Below are 22,570 nucleotides of genomic sequence, written 5' to 3'. Positions count from 1 at the left end.
ATTATGAAACAGAAGAGAAATCAAAACCCTAGGAGAACAGGGATTTTCATGGAAGAATGGAGTTGGGGGGGGGGCAGTCACAGAGAAGGAAAGCTACTTCTTCCCATAAACTGCAACATAAAAGAAACTGAAGAAATGTGTCTGTGGGTATGTGATACTAGCCTCACCTTTTGGTTCCTCAGGAAATCTTGAGTAAAATCTACATATTTTTCTCACAAATGTTTTGGTGTGTCAGGGAACTCTTAAGTCATGTAAAGCTCTACATCTAAGTAAAACATGAGGGGAACATAGAGATGGCTAGTACACTAATGTAGAGTGGAGTTGGGAGTCTGAAGACAACTGACATCTAAGTTATATATATGCAACTTAAACGAAAAGACAGTACATACGATATAAAAAAGAACAATAGAATAGTATACTCTACCTTGTAAACTGCCCTAACATACTAGGATTTATTGTATTCTGATACAGGCTATAGGAAGATATATATTCTGATGCATATGATCCTTCTTGTGATGTCAATAATTTATTTGGCTTTGCTGCACCCATATGTGTGTCTTGATGGTAAAGAGGTCGGGGAGTAACATCAACTCCAAGTGCATTAATTACCTGTGGAAAATGGTTATTTAAAATGAAATAAGTTAAAAAAAATGGGGTTTCTGAATAATAGGGTCCTAGAAAATAGAAATAAAAGTAGTAGAAAAAAAGAAATACAATGTTTCTAGGATGGAATAAACATGAAAAATTGAATGAAAGATTTTATGCTTAAAAAATTTCTTAACTAGGCATACTTTTTAAAAACGTCTTATTCATGTTTTTACCTATATGCAAGTAATACATATTAATTTCAGGGAAATTCAGAAAGGTGGAAAGATAATTCATCCAGATTGTTAATATTTTTGTATGTTTAATTTTTTATGTATAAGCTTTAAAAAACCCACTATTACTCATTCAACATTTTATTAGTAAACATTTCCCAATTTTCACATATTGTTGTTTTTGCCTAATTCTTAATCTTTTCAATTATGAAATTTAACATACAGAAATACAGCTCTTACATTCAAGTTTTTAATCCATTTTGAGTTAATTTTTGTGTATGGTGTAAGATAGTGGTTCAGCTTTATTCTTTTGCATGTGGCTGTCCAGTTTTCCTAACTCTACTTATTGAAGATACTGTTTTTCCCCAGTGTATATGCTGCTCTTTAATTGTAAATTAACTGACCATATATGTGAAGGTTTATTTCTGGTCTCTATTCAGTTCCATTGATCTTTGTTTCTATTTTTGATGTATGTGTTTATGTACAAATACCATACTGTTTTAATTACTACAGTTCTGTAATACAATTTGAAATCAGGGAGGGTGATGTCTCCAGCTTTATTCTTTTCTAAGATTGCTTTAGCTATTAGCTCAAGGTCTTTTGCTGGTCCATACAAATTTTAAGATTATTCTATTCTGTGAAAAATGCCATTGAAGTTTTGATAGAGTTTGCCTGACTCTGTACATTGCTTTGGCTAATGTGGACATTTTAACAATATTGACTGTTCCAATCAATAAGCATGGAATATCTTTTTATGTATTTGTATCTTCTTCAATTTCTTTCATTAATATCTTGTAATGTTCAATATACAGATCTTTTACCTCCTTTGTTAAATTTATTTCTAGGTATTTTGTTTATTTAGATGCAATTGTAAATGGGATCTTTTTTTAATTTCTCTTTCTGAGCACTGGATATTAATGTATAGAAATGTAACAGATTTCTGTATATTAATTTTGTATCCAGCAAATTTACTGAATTTATTTATTATTCTGATAGTTTTTTGGTTGCCTCTTTAGGACTTTCTATATATAATACCATGTCATCTACAAATAGTGACAGTTTTACTTCTTCCTTTCCAACTTGGATACCTTTCATCTCTTTTTCTTGATTTATTACTCTATCTAGGACCTCCAATACTATGTTGAATAAAAGGGGCAAGAGTGGGCATCCTTGTCTTTATCTTGATCTTAGAGGAAAAGGTTTCAGCTTTTCACCATTGAGTACATATATGGCCTAATTATCTTGAGGTACATTCTGTCTATACCTGCTTTGTAGAGTTTTTATCATAAATGGATGTTGAATTTTGTCAAATGCTTTTTCTGCATCTATTGAGATGATCATATGATTTTTATCCTTCATTTTGTTAATGTGGTGTATCACACTGATTGATTTGTGAGTACTAAACCATCCTTGCAATCCCTGGAATAAATCCTATTTGATCATGATCTATAATCCTTTTAATATATTGTTGAATTTGGTTTACCAATATTTTGTTTAGGGTTTTCTATCTATGTTCATCATAGATATTGGTGTATAATTTTCTTTCCTTGTGGTGTCCTTGTATGGTTTTTATATTGGGTAATGCTGGCCTCATAAAATGAATTTGGAAGAGCTTCCCCCTCTTCCTTTATTGGAAAAGTTTGAGAAGAATTGATATTAATTCTTCTTTGAATGTTTGGTATAATTCACCACTGAAACTGGTTCTAGAATTTTGTTTGTTGGGAGGTTTTTGATTACTGACTCAATCTCTTTAATAGTAATTGGACAGTTCAGATTTTCTGTTTCATCAAATTCAGTCTTGATAGGTTGTTCATTTCTAATGATTTGTACATTTCTTCTAGGTTGTCCAATTTGTTGGCATATATTTGTTCATAATATTCTCTTATGATCCTTTGTTATTTCTGTGGTATCAGTTGTAACATCTCTTTTGCTTCTGATTTTATTTATTTGAACCTAATTTTGTTTATTTGAATCCCCTCTCTTTTTTTCTTGGTGAATATAGTTAAAGATTTGTCAATTTTGTTTATCTTTTCAAAAAACCAGCTTTTAGTTTCATTGATCTTCCTTATTATCTTTTCAGTCCCTATTTCATTTGTTTCTGCTCTAATCTGTTATTTCTTTCCTCCTACTAACTCTGGGCTTCATTTGTTCTTTTTCTAGTCATTTGAAGCATAAAATTAAGTTGTTTGAGACTCTTTTTGTTTCCTGAGATAGGTATTTATCTCTATGACCTTCCCTTTTAGAACTGCTTTTGCTGCATCCCACAAATTTTGCTATATTTCCACTTTCATCTGTCTCAAGATATTTTTTGATTTCTCGACACATTAATTACTCAGTAGCATACTGCTTAATCTCCACATATTTTTGAACTTTCCAGTTTTCTTTGTGTAATTAATGTCTAGGTTCCTAACATTGTGGCTGGAAAAGATGCATGATATGATTTAAATTCTCTTCAATTAATTAATTAAGACTCATTTTGTGGCCTAACATATGAGCTATCCTGGAAAATGTTCCATGTGTACTTGAGAAGAATCTGTATTCTGTTGCTTTGGGTTAGTATCACCCTTTCTGAGGCTCCATTCATTTTTCTTCATTCTTTTTTTCCACTCTGTTTTTGGCTTGTATAATCTCTATAGATCTATCCTCAAGTTGGCTAATTCTTCCTTCTGTCAGTTAAAATCTATTATTTAGTTCCTCTAGTGAATGTTTAAAGTTTTGATTACTGTGCTTTTCAACTCCAGAATTTCCATTTGGTTCTTTTTTATAATTTTTTTGGTACAACCCAGAAACTGCATTTTATTTAATTAATTTTAATTGAGCTATAACTGACACATAAGGTTGTATCCACTTTAGGTGTACTACATAATGATTTGATATATGTATATATTACAGAATGATTACAATAAGAAGTTTATTTAAAATCCATCACCTCAGGGGCGCCTGGGTGGCTCAGTCAGTTAAGCATCCAACTCTTGGTTTTGGCTCATGTCATGATCTCCTGGGTTATAAGATCAAGCCCCATATGGGGCTCTGTGCCCAGCAGGAAGTCTGCTTGGGGATTTTCTCCCTCTGCCCCTCTTCCACTCACTTGCTCTCTCTTTCTCTAAAATAACTTAAAAAAAATAAATTTTTTTAAAGATTTTATTTATTTATTTGACAGAGAGAGAGACAGCGAGAGAGGGAACACAAGCAGGGGGAGTAGAAGAGGGAGAAGCAGGCTTCCCGTGGATCAGGGAGCCCGATGCGGGGCTCGATCCCAGGACCCCGGGATTACGACCCAAGCCGAAGGCAGACACCTAACGACTGATCCACCCAGGCGCCCCTTAAAAAAATAAATTAAAATCCATCACCTCACATAGTTACAGAATTATTTTTTGTTATGATGAGAACTTTTTTTTTTTTTAACATTTTATTTGTTTATTTTAGAGAGAGAGAGCATGAGGGGAGAGGCAGAGGGAGAAGAGAATCCTAAGCAGACTCCACGCTGAGTGGGGAGCCTGATGTGGGCCTTATCCCAGGACCCTGACCATGACCTGAGCCAAAATCAAGAGTCGGATGCCCAAGCAACTGTGCCACCCAGACGCCCCATGATAGAACTTTTAAAATCAATTTTCTTAGGAACTTTCAAATATACAATACAGTATTTTTTCAAGTTTTTATTTAAATTCCAACATACATTGTAATATTAGCTTCACGTGAACAATATAGTGATTCAACACTTCAATGCAACACCTGGTGCTCATTACAAGTACACTACTTAATCCCCATCACCTATTTAACCCATCCCTCCACCAACCTCCCCTCTGGTAATCATCAGTTTGTTCTCTATAGTTCAGAGTCTGTTTCTTGGGTTGCCGCTCTCTTTTTTCCCCCCTTTATTCATTTGTTTTGTTTCTTAAATTCCGCATATGAGTGAAATCATATGGCATTTGTCTTTCACTGACTGACTTATTTCACTTAGCATAATACTCTGTAGCTCTATCCATGTTGTTGCAAATGGCTAGATTTCACTCTCCTATGGCTGAGTAATATTCCATTGTATATATATACCACATCTTCTTTATCCATTCATCTGTCGATGGATACTTAGGCTGTCTCCATAATTTAGCTATTATAGATAATGCTGCTATAAACATCGGGGTTCATGTATTCCTTCAAATTAGTATTCTTATATTCTTTGGGTAAATACCTAATAGTGCAATTGCTGGATTGTAGGGTAGCTCTGTTTTTAACTTTTTGAGGAAGCTCTATACTGTTTTCCAGAGTTCCTGCTCCAATTTGCATTTCCAACAGTACAAGAGAATTCCCCTTTCTCCACATCCTTGCCAACAATAGTTGTTCCTTATGTTGTTAATTTTAGCCATTCTGACAGGTGTGAGGTGATATCATTGTAGCTTTGATTTGTATTTCCCTGATGATCAGTGATATTGAGCCTCTTTACTGATATTTTCTGAATTGGATATGACAGTCATCATACCTCTTTTTACTTCTTTAATCATGGTCTCTTTAGTTCTACGAGATATTTATAATGATTTCTTTTAAATCTCTTTTTGTTAAATCTGACATCTGTTTCTTCCCACAGTTTCTATTGCCTGTCTTTTTTCTTGAGTATGGGTCATATTTTTCTATTTCTTTGTATGCCCTATGTTTTGTTTGAAACTGGAGAGTTTGATAACATATTGTAGCAACCCTAGGTATGGATATCTTCCTTCTTTCTTTTTTTTTTTTTTTTTTTTTTTTTTTTATTTATTCGTGAGAGACAGAGCGAGAGAGAAAGGCAGAGGGAGAAGCAGGCTCCCAAGGAGCAGGGAGCCCGATGTGGGACTCGATCCCAGGACCCTGAGATCATGACCTGAGCCGAAGGCAGACGTTTAACCATCTGAGCCACCCAGGCGCCCCATCTTCCTTCTTTCTAAAACTTGTAATTTCTATTTGCTTGTTTGTTTAGTGATTACCTAGATTACTTTTGTGAGATCTACTTCCCCATAATGGGTTGAACTGTGTTCTCCCAAAGAAGATATGTTGAAGTCCTAACCCCCAGGTACCTCAGATTGTGGAAATAGGGTCTTTGCTAACTTAAGTTGAGATCATTAGGGTGAGAACCCTAATCCAGTATGACTGATGTCTTTATAAAAAGGGGGAAATGTGGACATAGATACACATAGAGGTAAGACATCATAAAATACACAGGGAAAACACAATGTGAAGACAGAGGATTGCAGTGATAGATCTACAAGCCAAGAAATGTCTAGGACTACCAGAGCTAGAAGCGAAACAAATCCTTCCTTATCATATTCAGAGGGTGCATATCTACACTAACACCTTGATTTCAGACTTCTGTCCTCCAGAACTGTGAGACAATGAACTTCTATTGTTTTAAGTCTTACAGTTTGTAGTACTTTGCTAATGTAGCTGTAGAAAACTAATATGCCCCCTCCCAACACTCCCACACAATGTTAACCCTCTGATGTTGCTTCTCAGGGATAAGCAGCTTTGGGTATCCCCACAGCCATCCTGGGATGACAATGGTACTGTTAGGGCTCTCTACTACTCTTGACTACACTCAGCTGTTAAAACTTCCCTAATTACCACCTGATTGCTCTAGTTTTCAACAATGCCCTGGGGCACAGATTCTCTAATCTAAATAATTGTGGCTGCTTCCGGAGACTAACTTCTGAGGTCAATGTTTGGTATTCTCACTCCAAAATGCTCCTCCCAGCTGCCTTATTCCCACGTTCCCAGTTAACTAGCTAGCCTACAGTCTAGGGTATATCTTCACTGAACTAATTATCTTTTTTAAAAATCCATGAATCTAACTCAATTCCCTTTCACCAAAACCTCCACTGTATTTGAGTGTACTTTTAGGTTCAAACTTCCCCATGCTCTGTTGCAAATGAAGTTAGTTCCTTTTGGAAGATATTAGGAGCTATTTGTTTTATAGCTTGCTTCTCCCCCTAGATAAAATCTCTGCACCATGGGAGTGGAAACAATGGTAAGCTTCTCTATGAGTGACAACCTCATTCTAGATGTTGAATGCTCCATAGAGGGGGCAAGCAGTAATCTTCATGCCATCATGCTGGAAAAAGTTGAACTAATTATCTTTTTAAAAAATTGTAGGAAATACGCAATGCAGAAAATTTATCATCTTAACCATTTTTAAGTACTTTCACATTAACTACTTTGACATTGTTGTGCCACCATCACCACCATCCATCTCCAGAACCACTTTCATCTCATAAAACTGAAACTGTACCTATTAAAAAAATAACTTCCCTTTAATAACCTTCCTTGGGATCCATCATTGTACTTTCTGTCTCTGAATTTGACTACTCTACATATCTCATATAAGTGGAATCATTCACTATTTGCCCTTTTGTGACTGGTTTATTTCAATTAGCATATCTTCAAGGTTCATCCATATTGTAGCATGTGTTGGAATTTCATTTCTTTTTAAAGCTAAAAATTTTCCATTATGTGTGTATACATATATATCAAATTTTGTTTATTCATTCATCTGCTGACGGAAATTTGCGTTGCTTCCACCTTTTAGCTATTGTGAATAATGCTGCTATGAACATAGGTGTACAAATATCTGTTCAAGTCTCTGTTTTCAATTCTTTTGGGTATAGACCAAGAGGTAGAATTACTGGGTCATGGGGTAATTCTAGTTTTAATTTTTTGAGGAATCACAATACTGTTTTCCATAGTGGCTACACCATTATACATTCTTAGCAACAGTGCACAAAGTTTCCAAATTCTCTGTATCTTCACCAACATTTGTTATTTTCCATTATTGTGTTTTTAGCCATCCTAATGGGCCTTAGTTGGTATCTCATTGTAGTTCCGATCTGCATTTCCCTAATGATTAGTAATGTTGAGCACTTTTTCATGTCTGTGGTCTATTTGTATATCTTTTGGAAAAATATCAAGTTCTTCGTCCATTTTTTATTTGGACCACATATTTGTTTATTGTTGAGTTGTAGAAGTTCTTTGTATAGTCTGAATATTAACCCCTTATCATATATATGATTTTTAAATATATTTTCCTCATTCCATAGGTTGCTTTTTACTGTGTTGTTGTGTCCTTTGATGCACAGAAGTTTCTAATGTTTGATGTAGCTCATTATACTCATTTTCTTCTTTTGCTGTATGGTGCTTTTGGTGTTATATTTAAGAAATTATTGCCAAATCCAGTGTCAAAAAGTTTTTCCCTTACGTTTTCTTCTTCTTCTTTTTAAAAGATTTTATTTATTTGAGAGAGAGAGACAGAGAGCACTCACAGGAGCACACGTGAGGGATGGGGTTCGAAGAACATAGGGGGAGGGAGAGGGACAAGCAGTCTGCGCTAAGCATGGAGCCAGACTTGGGGCTCTATCCCAGGACCCTGAGATCATGACTTGAGCCAAAACCTAGAGTTGGACACTTAACCAACTGAGCCACCCAGACACCCCTCTTCTAAGAGTTTTATAGTTTTAGCTGTAAGGGCTTGATACATTTGGCATTATTTTTGTATATAAGGGTCCTACATCATTCTTTTCCATGTAGATAATCCAGTTTTTCCAACACCTTTGTTGAAAAGACTGTCCTTTCCTCATTGCATAGAATTGGCATCCTTGTTGAAAATCATTTGAACTTATATGTAAGGGGTTATTTCTGGGCCCTCTATTGTATTCCATTGGTCCATATATCTGTCTTTATGCTAGTAGTGCACTGTATTGATTACTACAGCTTCATAGTAAGTTTTGAAATCAGGACGTGTGAGACCTTCACCTTTGTGGTTCTTTTTCAAGATTGTTTTGACTATTTGGGGTCTCTTAATATTCCATATCCATTTTAGGATGGATTTTTTTATTTCCACAAGAAATGTCATTGGGATTTTGATAGGGATTGCTTTGAATCTGTATCTTGTTTTGGGTAGAACTGACATCCTAAGAAATATTCCAATGTATAAACAAGGGATGTTTTCCCATTTATTATCGTCTTCTTTCATTTCTTTCAGCGATTTTTGTAGTTATCAGTGTACAAGTCTTTCACTTTCTTAGTTAAGTTTATTCCTAAGTATTTTATTCTTTTTGATATTATTGTAAATAGAGATCTTTTTTCTTAATTTTCTTTTAGGATTGTTTTCTTTTTGGATTGGATAGAATCCAAAACATTGTTGCTAGTGTATAGCAACATAACTGATTTTTGTGTGTTAATTTTCTATACTACAACTTTGCTGAATTGATTAGTTCTAATTTGGTTTTTTTTTTTTTTTTTTCCTTAAATGTGGCATCTTTGGGGTTTTCTACATATAAGATCATGTCATCTGTGAACTGAGATTTACTTTTTCCTTTCCATTTTGGACGATTTTTCTTTCTTCTTCTTCATTAATTGCTCTGGCTTGGACACCCACTATGCTGAGAAGTAGCAAAAGTGGGCATCTTTGTGTTGTTCCTGATCTGAGGGGAAAAGCTTTCAGTCTTTCATCTCTGAGTCTGATGTTAGCTGTAGTTTTTTCAGAATGCCCTGAGGAAATCCTTTCTCTTTCAGATTAGCTAAATGGTTTAAAAAAATTTTTTTTTAAAATGAATGGATATTAAATTTTTTCAAATGCTTTTTCTTTATCTGTTCTGATGATCCCATAGATTCTCCCCTCCCAGTCTATTAATATGCCAAGTAGTATTGATTTTTAAATGTTGGAACAACCTTGCACGCATTATCCTCAGTTAGTCATGATGCACTATCCCTTCTACATGTTGTAATACCATATAATATGTATGTATTGTATGTATAACATATACATAATACATATAATGTATACACAGTAATATATGATTGTTATGGACTGAATGTTTGTGTACACCCAAAATTCAAGTTGGCCCCCTAATTCCAATGTGATGGTATTGGAAGGTAGAACCTTTGAAAAGTAATTAGGTCATGAAGGTGGAGACCTCATGAATGGGATTAGTGAGTGCCCTCTGAAAAGAGGCCATAGAGTTAGTTAAATGTCTTTCCACCATGTGATACATTGAGAATACATTGAGGATATATTGAGAAGTTAGCAGTCTGCAACCTGGAAGAGGGTCCTTACCAGAACTCAACCATGTTGGCATTCTAATCTTGGGCTTCCAGTCCCAGAACTGTGAGAAATAAATTTGTTTATAAGCCATCCAGCCAATAGTACTTTGTTTTAACAGCCTGAGTTGACTAAGATAATGGTACATGTAATATATATGCATATATATCGTATTCATTTATTAAAATTATATTAGCTTGTTTTCATTTTTTGGCTATTATAAACAAAGATGCTATAAAAATTTGTGTACTAGTTTTTGTATAAACATATACTTTCTTTTCTCTTGAGTAGATACCTAGAAGTGGAATGGCTGGGTGGTATAGTAGGTATATATTTAACATTGAATAAACTGCCAAATGGTTTTTCATTTTCCATTCCTACCAGCAGTGTATGAAAATTCTGGTTCTTCCACATACTTGCCCACATTTGGTATGATCAGTCTTTTAATTTTAGCCATTCTAATAGGTGTTCAGCAGTATCTCAGGGTTTCAATTTACATTTCCCTAATGACTAATGCTGATCATCTTTTGTTGTGCTCATTTGCTATCTGTATATGTACTTTGTTGAAGTATTTGTTCAAATGTTTTGTTCATGGGGTGCCTGGGTGGCTCAATTGGTTAAGCATCTGCCTTTGGCTCAGGCCATGATCTCAGGGTCCTGGGATTGAGCCTCGAGTTGGGGGGTGGGGGTGGTCTCTGCTCAGCAGGGTAGTTAGCTTCTCCCTCTGTGCTCATTCTCTCTCTCAAGTAAATAAATAAAATCTTTAAAAACTGTTTTGCTCGTTTTAAAAATTAGGTCGTTTTAATATTGTTTTGAGAATTGTTTATATATTTTGGATACAAGTACTTTATCAGATATATGCTTTATAAATAATTTTTCCCACTGTATGGCTTCTTTTTTCATTCTTTTAGCAACAATGTTTTTCAGAGACCAGAAGAAGCTTTCATTTTGATGGAGTCCAATTTACCAATTTTATCTTTAATGGACTGTGTTTTTTTGTGTCATATCTAAAAATATCATTGCCTAGCCCATTCAGATTTATATATTACATACTTGTCTGTATATATATTATACTTTGATTAAAAGTTTTAAAAATTCAATTCTTAGTTTTCTAATGAGATAACTAATTTTGTGACAATTTATTTTATATTTTCTAGGGTACACTGCAAAGAAGAATGGATGTTAGCTTTACTATCTAACCTATAGCTACTATAGCTAACCTAGCTATAATTAATACCATAATCAACTAGTTCTTAAGGTCATGAGTAGACTTTCCTCACTCCACTCTAATGTTCTCATGATTAGTAATGAATTATAGGAGCCAACAGCCAATATTGTGCTGTAAGATATGTTATGTGGTAAAGACCAACAAAATCAATATATCGATATTAGAAGTGAGTCGGTTATTTCAAAACAGTATATTTTCTACCTTTAACATTTCAGTCAAGTTCTTTATGGTGCCATTTTCAAATAAACTCAGAATTCTAAAGAACATTACCTGTATGACTGTCCTTGGGGTAGAAATATTCATTTTTTCTGTTTTTATCTCAGGTAGAACCGTCAAGGTTTTTGACATAGCCATTCTGCTTTGGTTTGCACCAACATATCCTTTTGTTTGACCTCCTTTTACTGTGTTAGTAAAGCTAATAGATTTCTTTGGCTGTGGGCCAACGCTCCTATATCAGGAAAAGAAAACATAATACAAAGGATCCATGATTGAAGGAAAATTAACCAACAATAAAAAAGCAGACTTTCATTTAGAAACATGGAAACAATCTGAACATATAAACAAGAAATAATAATAGCTACCTGAGAGCTCATCATGTGTAAACAGAGTTCTAGAATGTTTACATGCATTATGTCACTTTTTTCTCGCAACCCTTAAGAGGCTGCTATAAATATCATTTTATATAAAATCACAGAGGCTTAAGAGGGAAAAATTCCTCCTAGAGTTGAAATTTGAAGCCAGGAAGTCCAATCCAAAGTCTGCACGGATTTCTCTAGGTCTTATTTCCTTATCTGTAAGATGGGGATATTAAATAGTACCCTATTCATAGATTATTATGAGTATTAAATGGATTAATTTGTATATTATGGTTAGGAAGTCCCTGGTACATAGTAAAGCATAAGTGAGTGTACAGTACAGCTCCATAGGCAGAACGAAGCATGAGTAATAAAATCTGGAAAAAATATTGTGTTCCTGCCTGAACAATTACATAATAATTTTTAATAAGAAGAGAAGATAAAATCAAAATGTTTGCATCCTGGAGGAAAAAATACGATTTCACTTTTGTATACTCTGCAAATTCCTAAACACAAAAACCTACCTTATCATTCCTTTGTTCTAGTACTCTGATCGTACTATGGATTTCTATAAAACAAGGATGATCTTCCTTTAGATTATAAAAAGGAAATCTGTTTCCAAAGAAAACATTTTGTCTTTTTATTATTTTTAAATTTTTATTTTAAGTAGGCTCCACACCTAACATGGGGCTTGAACTCATGACCCTGAGATTAAGAGTTGCATGCTCTACTGACTGAGCCAGCCAGGCGCCCCAAACCCCCAAAGAAGACATTTTAAATGATACTTTTACTTTTCAAATCATAAAAGATCAGACAAGAATGAAATATTTTTAAATGACAATCATCAATCCATTTTCACATTTTATTTTTCTTCATAGCATTTATTATGACTTGACACTTTGTTCCTGTTGTCCACTCCTTTACTAGAATGTAAGCATCTCCAGGGCAAGAACTTTTGTCTTGTTAATTGCTACATTCCTAGAACCCACAACAGTACCCAGTATACTGTGGTCACTAAAAAAGTATTGTTTAAATAAATGAATTTCATTCATGTGGTATTTCCAATTTATATTCTTTTAAAGTATGTTACTCTCTCCTCCCTCCTTCAATGTCTAAATGACTTTATCTTCAACATCTCTAAGAAAATAAGATCAATCAGGTAAAAACTCCTTAAATTATTTCTCCGTTGTCATTGTATTTTTCTTCTATATCCTACAAACTCATCTAAATTTATCGTTCTTTCTTCTTTCAGTAAAAGAGTTGCCATTCCTATCTAAGGCTAATCTTTCTACCTGTGCTCTAAAACCTGCTGGTTGTACTTTTTCAGGGACTTCTGTCCATCAGTAATTCCCTATCTGCTACATATTATTTCCTATCTTTTCCCCTGGAGCATGTAATTATGCTCCAGTCATCCCCTTAACTTAAAAATCCTTCCTTTATGCCTTCCTCTATGTGTTACTTTATCTACCCTTCCTTTCATAGCTCAACTCTTTAAATATTAGTCAATACTACTACTTCCTTATTCCTCTTATCTGACCCATAATTCACTACAATCTAGTTCTACCTCCTACCACATAGAGACTACTTTCATTAAAATCACCTAGTCCTTCAACTTGTCAAATCTAAGGGACTCTTTTCAGTACTTATCTTTGTAGCATCTGACAGTTGACCCCTCCCTCTTCTGTGACACCACCATCTCTTATTTTCAACCTCTTTGGGACCTCTAACCATCTGACCCTTCCATTTTCTATTAGTACCTTTTAGGTTTCTCTTCATTCTCTATTTAATCCAGAATCCACAATTCATCAATTGAATCACTCTTTTACCATTACCTTCAACTTGTATTTTCTCTCTCCTTGACATTTTGCCCTCCTATTCTTAAAAAACTAGTCCTCCCATTCTATTTTTCCTTTATTAGTTTCCTCCTTTGAAGATTACACTTAGGCTCAAACCTCAGTTATTTGTTTGTTCTCTCTCTCTCTCTCCACACATACAACACACACTATCCCTGAGTAAAGTAACAAAACCTATGGTTTCGATGACTACTTATATTTCACCTCCTTATGGCAGTCTGCCATCATCACCACCACCTCCTTTCTCCCATTCCCTGAAGATTTTATATCCTAAATTACTCTCTCTCTCTAGAATACTACTTCTGGCATAATTCCTGAGTATTTCAATATCCATGAAGGTAATCCTTCTAATACTATGGCTTCTTAGCAACTTGAACCTTTCTCACATACATAATCTTGTCCTCCTTGCTATGTCAGCTACTTATTCCCATGGTCATACATTTGACCTTGTCCTTAGCAAGGTCAACTGTCACTTCCTATTTTTCCAGCTTATATGCCCTCTTTTTTTTTTTTTATAATGAATTTTCTTGGGTAGCTTATGCTCTCTCTCATTTTTTTTTGAGAGAGAGACAGAGAGCCCATGCAAGTGGGAGGTGGGGAGGGACGAAGGGGCAAAGGGAGAGGGAGAGAGAGAGAATCTTAAGCAGGCTCCACAATCAGTGCAAAGCCTGATGTGGGGCTCGATCTCACAACCCTGAGATCAGGACCTGAGCTGAAATCAAGAGTTGGACGCTTAACTGACTGAGCCACCCAGGCGCCCCTACACCCTCTTAATACCTAATTTCAAACAGCTCTATTCAACTCCCTTCAACTCCGTTATCACCTTCAAACCCTTGATTCTATCATGTTTTACTGCTTCACCCACTCCTCTCATGCAATCTTTTCTCTCCTGAGCTTAAGGTTAATAAATATAATCCATAGTTGATTAGACATAGCTCAGAGATACTGCAAGTTCAGTTCAGGCTACCACAATAAAGCAAATATCACAATAAAGTGAGTAAAATGAATGTTTTGGTTTCCCAGTGCATATAAAATTGTGTTTACACTATACTGTACTCTATTAAATATGCAATAGCATTATGTCTAAAAATACAATGTACATACCCTAATTAAAAAACACTTTATTGCTAAAAAATGCTACCCATCACCTGAACTTTCAGTGAGTCATAATCACTGATCACAGTTCACTATAACAAATATAATAATAAAAACGTTTGAAATATTGCAAGAATTACCAAAATGTGACAGAGCCACAAAGTGAGCAAATGCTATTTGAAAAGTGGTGCCGCTAGACTAGCTGGACACAGGGTTGCCACAAACCTTCAATTCGTAAAAAACACAGTATCAACAAAGTGCCATGAAGAGAAGTACGATAAAATGAGGTATGCCTGTATTATAATCCTTACTTACACTCTCATCATACTTCTTCTTTTTTAAATTCACTGTACTTGCTGGCAAAACCAAAACTTTGATCAATTCCAATTACTGCTTACTTTGAGCCTACACCTGTATATTAACCACATTTCTATCTTCTGTAAACTTGATGCTTTACCATTTGCCACACATGTTTAGGCCCAACATGTCTTGTTCTGGACAAACTGATATGCTCAAGTCATTGTGTCTTGGTTTCCTGCCTCCCTTGTCACCCCCTCCCCTCCCAAGGGCACAATTTCCCAATGCAAACCAGTCTATCCCCAACTGCCTCCCTTGTCAGGCCCTCACACTCTGGCCCACTATATACCTTCCCTCATCACCCTATAACCAGGTACCAGACAATTAAGGATGGCCCCTATGTTCCAGAACCCACTGAAATTATTCAAACTAGCCAATCTTAAGCCTGCTTGTCATGCCTCACCTGTACCTTCCCACCAAAACCATGAAAAACAAAGGCCCACAGTTCCTCCCTTTCCCTCTGCCTGATGACTGACCCCAGTGCTTCCCTAAGTAGCCCCCTGTGGCATTGCCTACCCTTTCCTCTTGGTAACTATGAGTAATAGACTATTCTTTTCAATGGCAATCATCTCCTGATCTGTTGACCCTACTATACTTCAAATTTTCTATTAATATGCTATATTTTAATTCAACCTGTACAGCTAAATGAAGCTGGAGAAAAAACATCCAACCATGATGCCAGGTCTCATTTTAAATTATGGATCATTAACTTAAAGTGTCTTTAATGTGCCAGCAATCATACTGTATTTTCTTGGTTCACTTTTTACTATACCTTCTAAGGTCACTATTTCATATTTCTCTCTTCTTGAATATCAACATCTACTCCCATCTTTATTTTCAGCTGATTAAATGAGAAAACTGAGCTAATCAAGTAACTTTCAAATATTCCTACTGTCACAACTATGCACCTGATTATATCTATACCTACATCCTCTATTTCTCTCTCATTACTCTGGATGAATTACTTATGATTCCAGCTTAGGTCAGTTCCTCTACTCATGTACTAGATTCAATTCCTTTCTGCCTATTCAAGGACACTGCTCAAGTAATTCTCTCATGCTTTTCTTGCTCTACTGCATTATTCCTTTTAGCAGGTAAACATGCTATTATTTCTCCTATCTTAAAGAATTTCTTTTGATTCTGTCTACCTCTCCAGCTACCATCCATTCATCTTTCCTTTAACTATAGCAACTACTTTGAAAGAACTGTCTGTACTTATTGTTTCTAATTTCCCTCTATATACTCTCTTTAACCTGATCCAGTCAAGTTTTAGCCCTTATCATTCCACCAAAAGAATTCTTACCAAGGTCCAGTTGCCTCTACAATATTAATTGCCAATGTTCTCATCTTACTTATCAGCAGAATTTACCCAGCTGCTCCTTTTTTCTTTTTTTTTTTTAACTTAGATTGTACGACACTTCCCTTATCTGGTTTTCTTCCTACTTTTTCTGCAATGTTCATCCTTGAACTTCTTCTTATATCTGTCTACACTCATAGCCTAGGTGAACTCATCTAATGCATGATTTAAATACCATCTATATGACTCCCAAATATATATCTCTACCTTTCCTCTGAACCCTAGACCCATATACCCACCTGCCTACTTGACATCTCTAACTCAAAATTAGCATGTCCAAAACTGAGCTCCTGACAATCTCACCCTTACCTTGTCCAGCAAACCTACTCTTCTAGCAGTCTGCCCCCATTTTTGTTAAAAGTAATGCTATTCTTTCCGTCGCTCAGGTGAGAAAACTTCAAAATATATCCTGAATCCAACCATTTTGTTATCAACCTTGTTGCCACCATCCTCGTACAAATAACTATCCTATCTCTCTTGGATTGCTGCAGCAGCCTTCTAACTCTTCTTGCTTAACCTCCATCCCCTGAAATCTATTCTCCACATGGCAGCCAAGAGTGATCCTTTAAAACACAAGTTAGATCATATCACTACTCTGCTTAAAATCCTCCATTTGTTTACCATCTCATTCATAGTAAAAGTCTAAGTCTTTACTATGACCTAAAAAGTTCTACATGCATTGTTAGATCTCTGACTTCATGTTCAGTACTCTTTCCCTTGTATACTTTGCTCTTGTCACATTGGCATCCTTGATATTGCCAGGTGTATTTTCCTATCGTAGCCTTTGCTACTAGAGATAGTCCCTACGACCAGAGCCTTTTGAAATTATCCAAACGAGCCAATTCTAAACCTGCTTATTCTGCTCTGTCTGTTCCTCCCACGGAAACCACAATAAAGGTGCTTGCCCATGTTTTCTTCCAGCTTGTTCTACCTCCTGACTGGCCCTTCTGCTTTCCCAGTTGGCCTCCTGTGTAGTGTGGCATGCCATGCCTCCTGTTCCTATGGATCCATGAGTATTTAAAAAAGCTTCTCCCCTCATAACAGTCATTTCCATGTCTATAAAACATATCTCAAGTACCCTTAAAAGATAGCAGACACAGAACTGATAGGACTTACATAACAATGCCACTTAAACTTTAAATTTCAAAGAACTTCCACCTATATTTTCTAATTCAATTCTTAAAATAACTTGTAAGATACTTAATAGTCATATTTTACAAGTAAGAAAGCTTAAACTCAAAAGTCAATTTAAATGCTCAAACTCGTCCAATAATTCACAGGCTATTAATCTGTTTGTACATTAAAGTTAATAATAGTATGTATCTTGTAGAGTTAAGGTGATGATTAAATTAGTCCTTACTTCTAAGTAAAGTTAGAAGTAAGAAGTTAAACTGTAGACACGTCATGTTAGGTATCAGTGATATCTTGGTGGAGCTGTCTGGTGGCAGCTGAAAATGCAAGAGTAAAGTAAATTTCAAGGAACAGAAGTGAGAGCTAGAGATTCAGATTTGAGAATTTTTGCATGGAGATGATAATAAATGAACAGAGTCCCCAAATAAAAACCTAAAGGCACAAAGAGAAGGTAACAGAGCTAAAGGAAGAAACTGGAGATGGTAAAAGAAATCAGAAAAGAGGCACTGACTTTTGACTTGTGACTTTTGAAACCTTTTGGTCACTCATTATTGACCTTTGAATAGTTTCTGTAAAGAAACAGAGACAACAGACTGCAAGGGTTAAAGAGTGAACATAGACGTTTCTGGTCCAACATGTAAAGACCACAAAAGTCACTAATGTTATTTTTATCACAAGAAAAAGGCTTAGCAAACTGAAAATCAACACGTCTTTTTAGATCCATCAGATCAGTTTATAGACAAACCACTGGCCAGAAAGCTGGACAAGCAGGAGAAATCACAACTTACTGGGTACAGACACTCCAACTGGGGCCAGGGAATGGTAGGAAACCTTAAAGGGTAATTGACTAATTGCAGGAGACTGAGTGTAAACTAATTTGAAAGATAAAAACTCCCAGGGCCCGGGGCCTGGGTGGCTCAGTCGTTAAGCGTCTGCCTTCGGCTCAGGTCATGATCCCAGGGTCCTGGGATCGAGCCCCATATCGGGCTCCCTGCTCAGCGGGAAGCCTGCTTCTCCCTCTCCCACTCCCCCTGCTTGTGTTCCTGCTCTCGCTCTCTCTCTCTCTGTCAAATAAATAAATAAAATCTTTAAAAACAAAAACCAAAAAACTCCCAGGCCCCAGCTTCATAGAGGCCTACTATGACACCCATCAGGCTCTCCGGAAGAAGATCAAAGAAAAACGCCCTCATAATTCCAGCAGGGGAATAGGGCATGACCATTCTAAAATATACCCAGAATGTTCAGCTTTTCTTAACAAAGGTCTACCCTCAAGGAAAATTATTTTAGCAGAGCCTCATCAACATGTGGGAAGGGAAATACCCAACTCCAAGTCCCTCTAGACCTCTTGTTTCACCCAAGGAAAAAAATCTGAGAAACACTTATGAAGGTCACAGCCCAGGGTCAAAGGCCCACTAAAAGACTAAGACCTAATTACAGGATTATGGAACACTTCTCCTACCAACATCTTACCACCACACCACCAGGTCTCCAGTAAAGTAACAGGGGATTGAAATGGGAAGAACCACAAAGCTCAGACTCCATGACGGAGTCTCTAGGGGAACCTAAAAAAAGAGACAAAAACAAGGACACTAGAGGAAATTGAAGCCTCATAAACCTACTGCTACAGCAAACACAGCCTAATTCCTAGCCAGATAAACACAAAACCTCACACTAAGGGCTTATTTACCTCAATTCATATTACCTGATGCAACATGTTCAGCTTTCAACAGAAAATTACAAAGCATATCAACGGGCAAAAAACAAGTCTGAAGAAACAAAGCAAGCATTAGAGCAGACTAAGATATGGCAGAAATTTTGAAATTGTCAAGATTGGGAAATAAAATAATTATGAGTAATGTGGTAAGGACTCTAATGGAAAAAAGTGGATAGATAACATGAAAACTCTAAGGAAGAATCAAAAGGAAATGAATGAACATGTAAATAAGTAGAATAGAGGAACTGGGCAGAGAAGTGGGATCAACGCATTGAAGAAAGAGTGGTGGTTTTTACCACAATGGGAGATTGTTAAGCTAGTGGGAAAGAGCTAATACAGGAAAAATTAGAGAAAGTGAAAAATTGATAAATACATGTTTTATGGGATCCTTTCTGAGATCAGCATTAAGTCTTAAAAGGAGGAAGATGAGAAATAACATATTAGGTCAAATCAATGGTTGTAAACGTTGAAGTCTGTGAAATTTTGCTTTAACTGGATAACATGGCTATCTCAAAATGTGAAGGTTATATTACTTCCCATCTCCCACCTGATTCTTTCCTCAATAGGTAATCTCTTAGGAATTTGTCATTATTTAAGAAATTCCCAAGAGAATTCAGGAATTCAACTTAATTTTACTTTGAGATTTCCATACCTACAAGTAAAAACAAAAACCAGACAGGATGCACAGTAACCAATATCACTGAAGTACATTATTCATTCGTTCAGTCAGCAAATATTGAGTGCCTTCTTCATTCAAGGCAATAAGAGTGAACAAAACAAAAATGTCTGCCCCATGGAATACCATAGTTTGGGTGAAGATGCACTGATGAACATGTATATTATACATCGGGTAGGGATAAGTTTTATGGATAAGCTGAAACCAAGGTTGAGGAACTGGAAGTGCTGGGAATTAGAAGTATTATTTTATGAGGGGTAGTTAGAGAAGGACTTTTTGATAAGATGACATCTAAAGGAAATAAGTGAGTCATGACACTATCTGGGGGTGCCATATTCCAAAGAACAGCAAATACAAACAAACAAACAAAAAAACAAAAAAACCCCAAAAAACCCTGCAAATGCGTAAGCCTTAGAGTGGGAAAATAATGTGCCTGATGTTGTTGTGGAACAATGAGCCAAAGGGAAGAGTCCAAGGTGAGATCCTGTGGGACTCTGTAATGATGTGAAATTTTAGTCTGAGTGAAATGGGAAAAACTGGAGGGTTTTGAGAAGAGCACAGTGACTACCATGTGTAGGGTGTTAGTAAGACCATCTAGGTGGTTACTGTAATGTTACAGGGACTTCTATTAGAGCGGTAGTTTCGATTTATTTTGCAGGTTGAAATGACAGAATCTGCTGATGGAGTGGGGCATTAGAGAAGTCAAGGGAAACAACAAGGTTTTTTTACTGGGTAACTGGAAGAGCAGAAATTGTCATTTACTGAAATGGCAAAGACTGCAGAGTAGATAAGAGGGAGTAATTAGTTTAGTTTTGCATATGAATTTTGAGATGTCTATTAACTTCTAAGTGCAGATGTTGATTTTATTAAAGTCTGGTTTTTGGAAGAGGTGCTGGCTAGAGATATAAACTTGTGAATCATAAGCGTATTTTAATTTTTAGGTGATTTTTAAAGGCATAAGACAATAGTGAAGAAAAGGTGTTTAAAGACTGACCCCAGCAACAGTCCAATATTTAGATATGGGAAAGAAGAAAAAGTACCAGCAAAGTATTTTGAAAAGAAGTAGCCATAAAACAAGGAGAGAACTAGGGAGGAGTGGTGTCCCAGAAACCAAATGAAGTGATTCAAAATTCGAGAAGTGGAAGGGTTAAGAAGAAACTGAGAAATGGCCATTGCATTTCGATGGACGCCTATTGCTGACCTTCACAAAAACTATTTTGGTGGAGTGGTAGAATGGAAAAAAGACGCTGAGAACCATATTCAAGAAAGAATGTATGGTTCTCTCCCAAGAATTTTCAACAAGTTCTGTTAAAGAAAGATTAGCTCAGCTGGAGATTGGAGGAGAGATGTTGAAGGTCTGAGAAGAGAGAACAAAAGTGGTCTGGAAGCGTGGGAGAGTGGATTAATGAGGAATCTTTAGTGCAATTGCTGGGCATTACTAAGGGACCATTTGTTATAAGCAAAACAAGTCCACAGAGCTGTGTGCTCTTCTCCAGCCTCTCGTTCAAGTGTTGCAGAAACGGCAGAACGTCGCAAGCAGTAATGGGTTTTAAGGCACGGAGGCAGAGGAGGAGAGGAGGCAGAATAAACTTCGATTACAGAGCATAGTCAAGTTCAGTCTGGTGGCTCACGGAACCTGAGGACTGAAAGGGGCAACAAGCATGACGCGGCTGACCGGAAAAACAACTCCAGAGTGTTAAGGAGGAAGAGCGGCTCTAAACAAAGCCGATCTTTTCCCGTAGAGCAAACACAGCAGTTTGGGGGTTGAAAAAGTCTGTACTAGGCCAAGTTAGGGGACACTGCCGCATGAGAGCTTCGAGGGCTGGCTGAACCCAGACGCAGAGAGAGACAGGATCTAAAAGGGCTTCCTCCGGGACCCAGGAGGATGGACTAAGGTTTTAGCGCCGGAACTTACAACCAGAGGTTCTGCTGCTTGCGGCTGTTTACTGGAGAGATGGGCATGGTGGCGACAGGCTGTGGAGTGGTCGGCCACCCCCTTCCCTAGCTGCTTCTGGCGTCCCTGTACCCCAACCCCCGGCGTTAGCGGCTCCGGCTGAGGCTCGGGAATGTTTGCCGGGCGTCATGGAGACGGAGGAGCCCGGGCTCAACAAGCGGCCGCGCGGTTGGCTGGCGGCTGGAGACCGAGGAGGAGGGCGGAGGCGGAGGGGAGGGCAGAGGGTTGGTGGAGCAAAAGGAAGCTCCGGACGACGACTAGAAAAAGGAGGCGGGCGGCCAGGGCCCCAGGCTCCTCCCAGGTTCTGAGTCTCCCCGGCTGCAGGCGGATGGATGGGGCTTCTTCAGGCGGTGGCGGCAGCAGTGAAGGTGGCGGCGGCAGCAGCGGCAGCGGCTGTAAGTGCAGCCTCCATAAACCATCTCTCCTCTCCTAGTCCTGATTGGGATGAAGGGCTCCTAAAGTGTCCTCGGTCCCCTTTCTCTCCTTCCCCTCCCCCACGGTAGAGCACCGCCCGGAAGACCCTTAACTTCCGGGGAGGGGCTGCAAGAGAACGCGCCCGGCCCGCTTTCCCCTCCCGGAGAGCGCCGGCCACCCCCCCCAAGGCGCATGCGCAGCTGTCCTCCACCGCGCACCCCCTCCTAGCCCGGTCTTTTGCTTTGGCTGTGGCGGCGGCGCGGATCTTCCCTGGCGTCGCGGCGCGCCGGGAATCCGCTGCGGTGTGAGTTCGTCTCGCCCAGTTCGCTTCCGCACCTTT

General features: G+C 37.4%; 2 protein-coding genes across 22 annotated transcripts in view; one reads left to right on the top strand and one right to left on the bottom strand.

The window, feature by feature from the left end:
- Positions 1-22,121, bottom strand: part of DNAI4 (dynein axonemal intermediate chain 4) — an 88,947-nt gene extending 66,826 nt beyond the window's left edge. For both annotated transcript variants that reach the window (XM_036077677.2, XM_036077678.2), the window contains exons 1-3: positions 21,778-22,121; positions 11,375-11,552; positions 425-609 (exon numbers count right to left, since the gene is read on the bottom strand). In XM_036077677.2, coding sequence (XP_035933570.1) covers positions 425-609; positions 11,375-11,552; positions 21,778-21,824 — 410 coding nt within the window. In that variant the 5' untranslated portion in view covers positions 21,825-22,121. The remainder of the gene's footprint in view (positions 1-424; positions 610-11,374; positions 11,553-21,777) is intronic.
- Positions 22,056-22,570, top strand: part of MIER1 (MIER1 transcriptional regulator) — a 66,871-nt gene continuing 66,356 nt past the window's right edge. For 9 of the 20 annotated variants that reach the window (XM_078072949.1, XM_078072970.1, XM_078072952.1 and 6 more), the window contains exon 1: positions 22,415-22,534. Coding sequence is in view for 3 of the 20 variants with exons in the window: in XM_078072947.1 (XP_077929073.1) it covers positions 22,145-22,211 (67 nt within the window). In the remaining 17 variants the exon portion in view is untranslated. Of the gene's footprint in view, positions 22,212-22,413; positions 22,535-22,570 lie in introns of those variants that run through there. The other 11 variants (XM_078072966.1, XM_078072961.1, XM_078072965.1 and 8 more) reach the window with 4 other exon arrangements.

This window comes from Halichoerus grypus, chromosome 5 (genome assembly GCF_964656455.1).
Source record: "Halichoerus grypus chromosome 5, mHalGry1.hap1.1, whole genome shotgun sequence".
Taxonomy (NCBI): domain Eukaryota; kingdom Metazoa; phylum Chordata; class Mammalia; order Carnivora; family Phocidae; genus Halichoerus; species Halichoerus grypus.
Note: the sequence above shows the minus strand (reverse complement) of the source record. Positions and strands in the feature narration are given on the sequence as shown.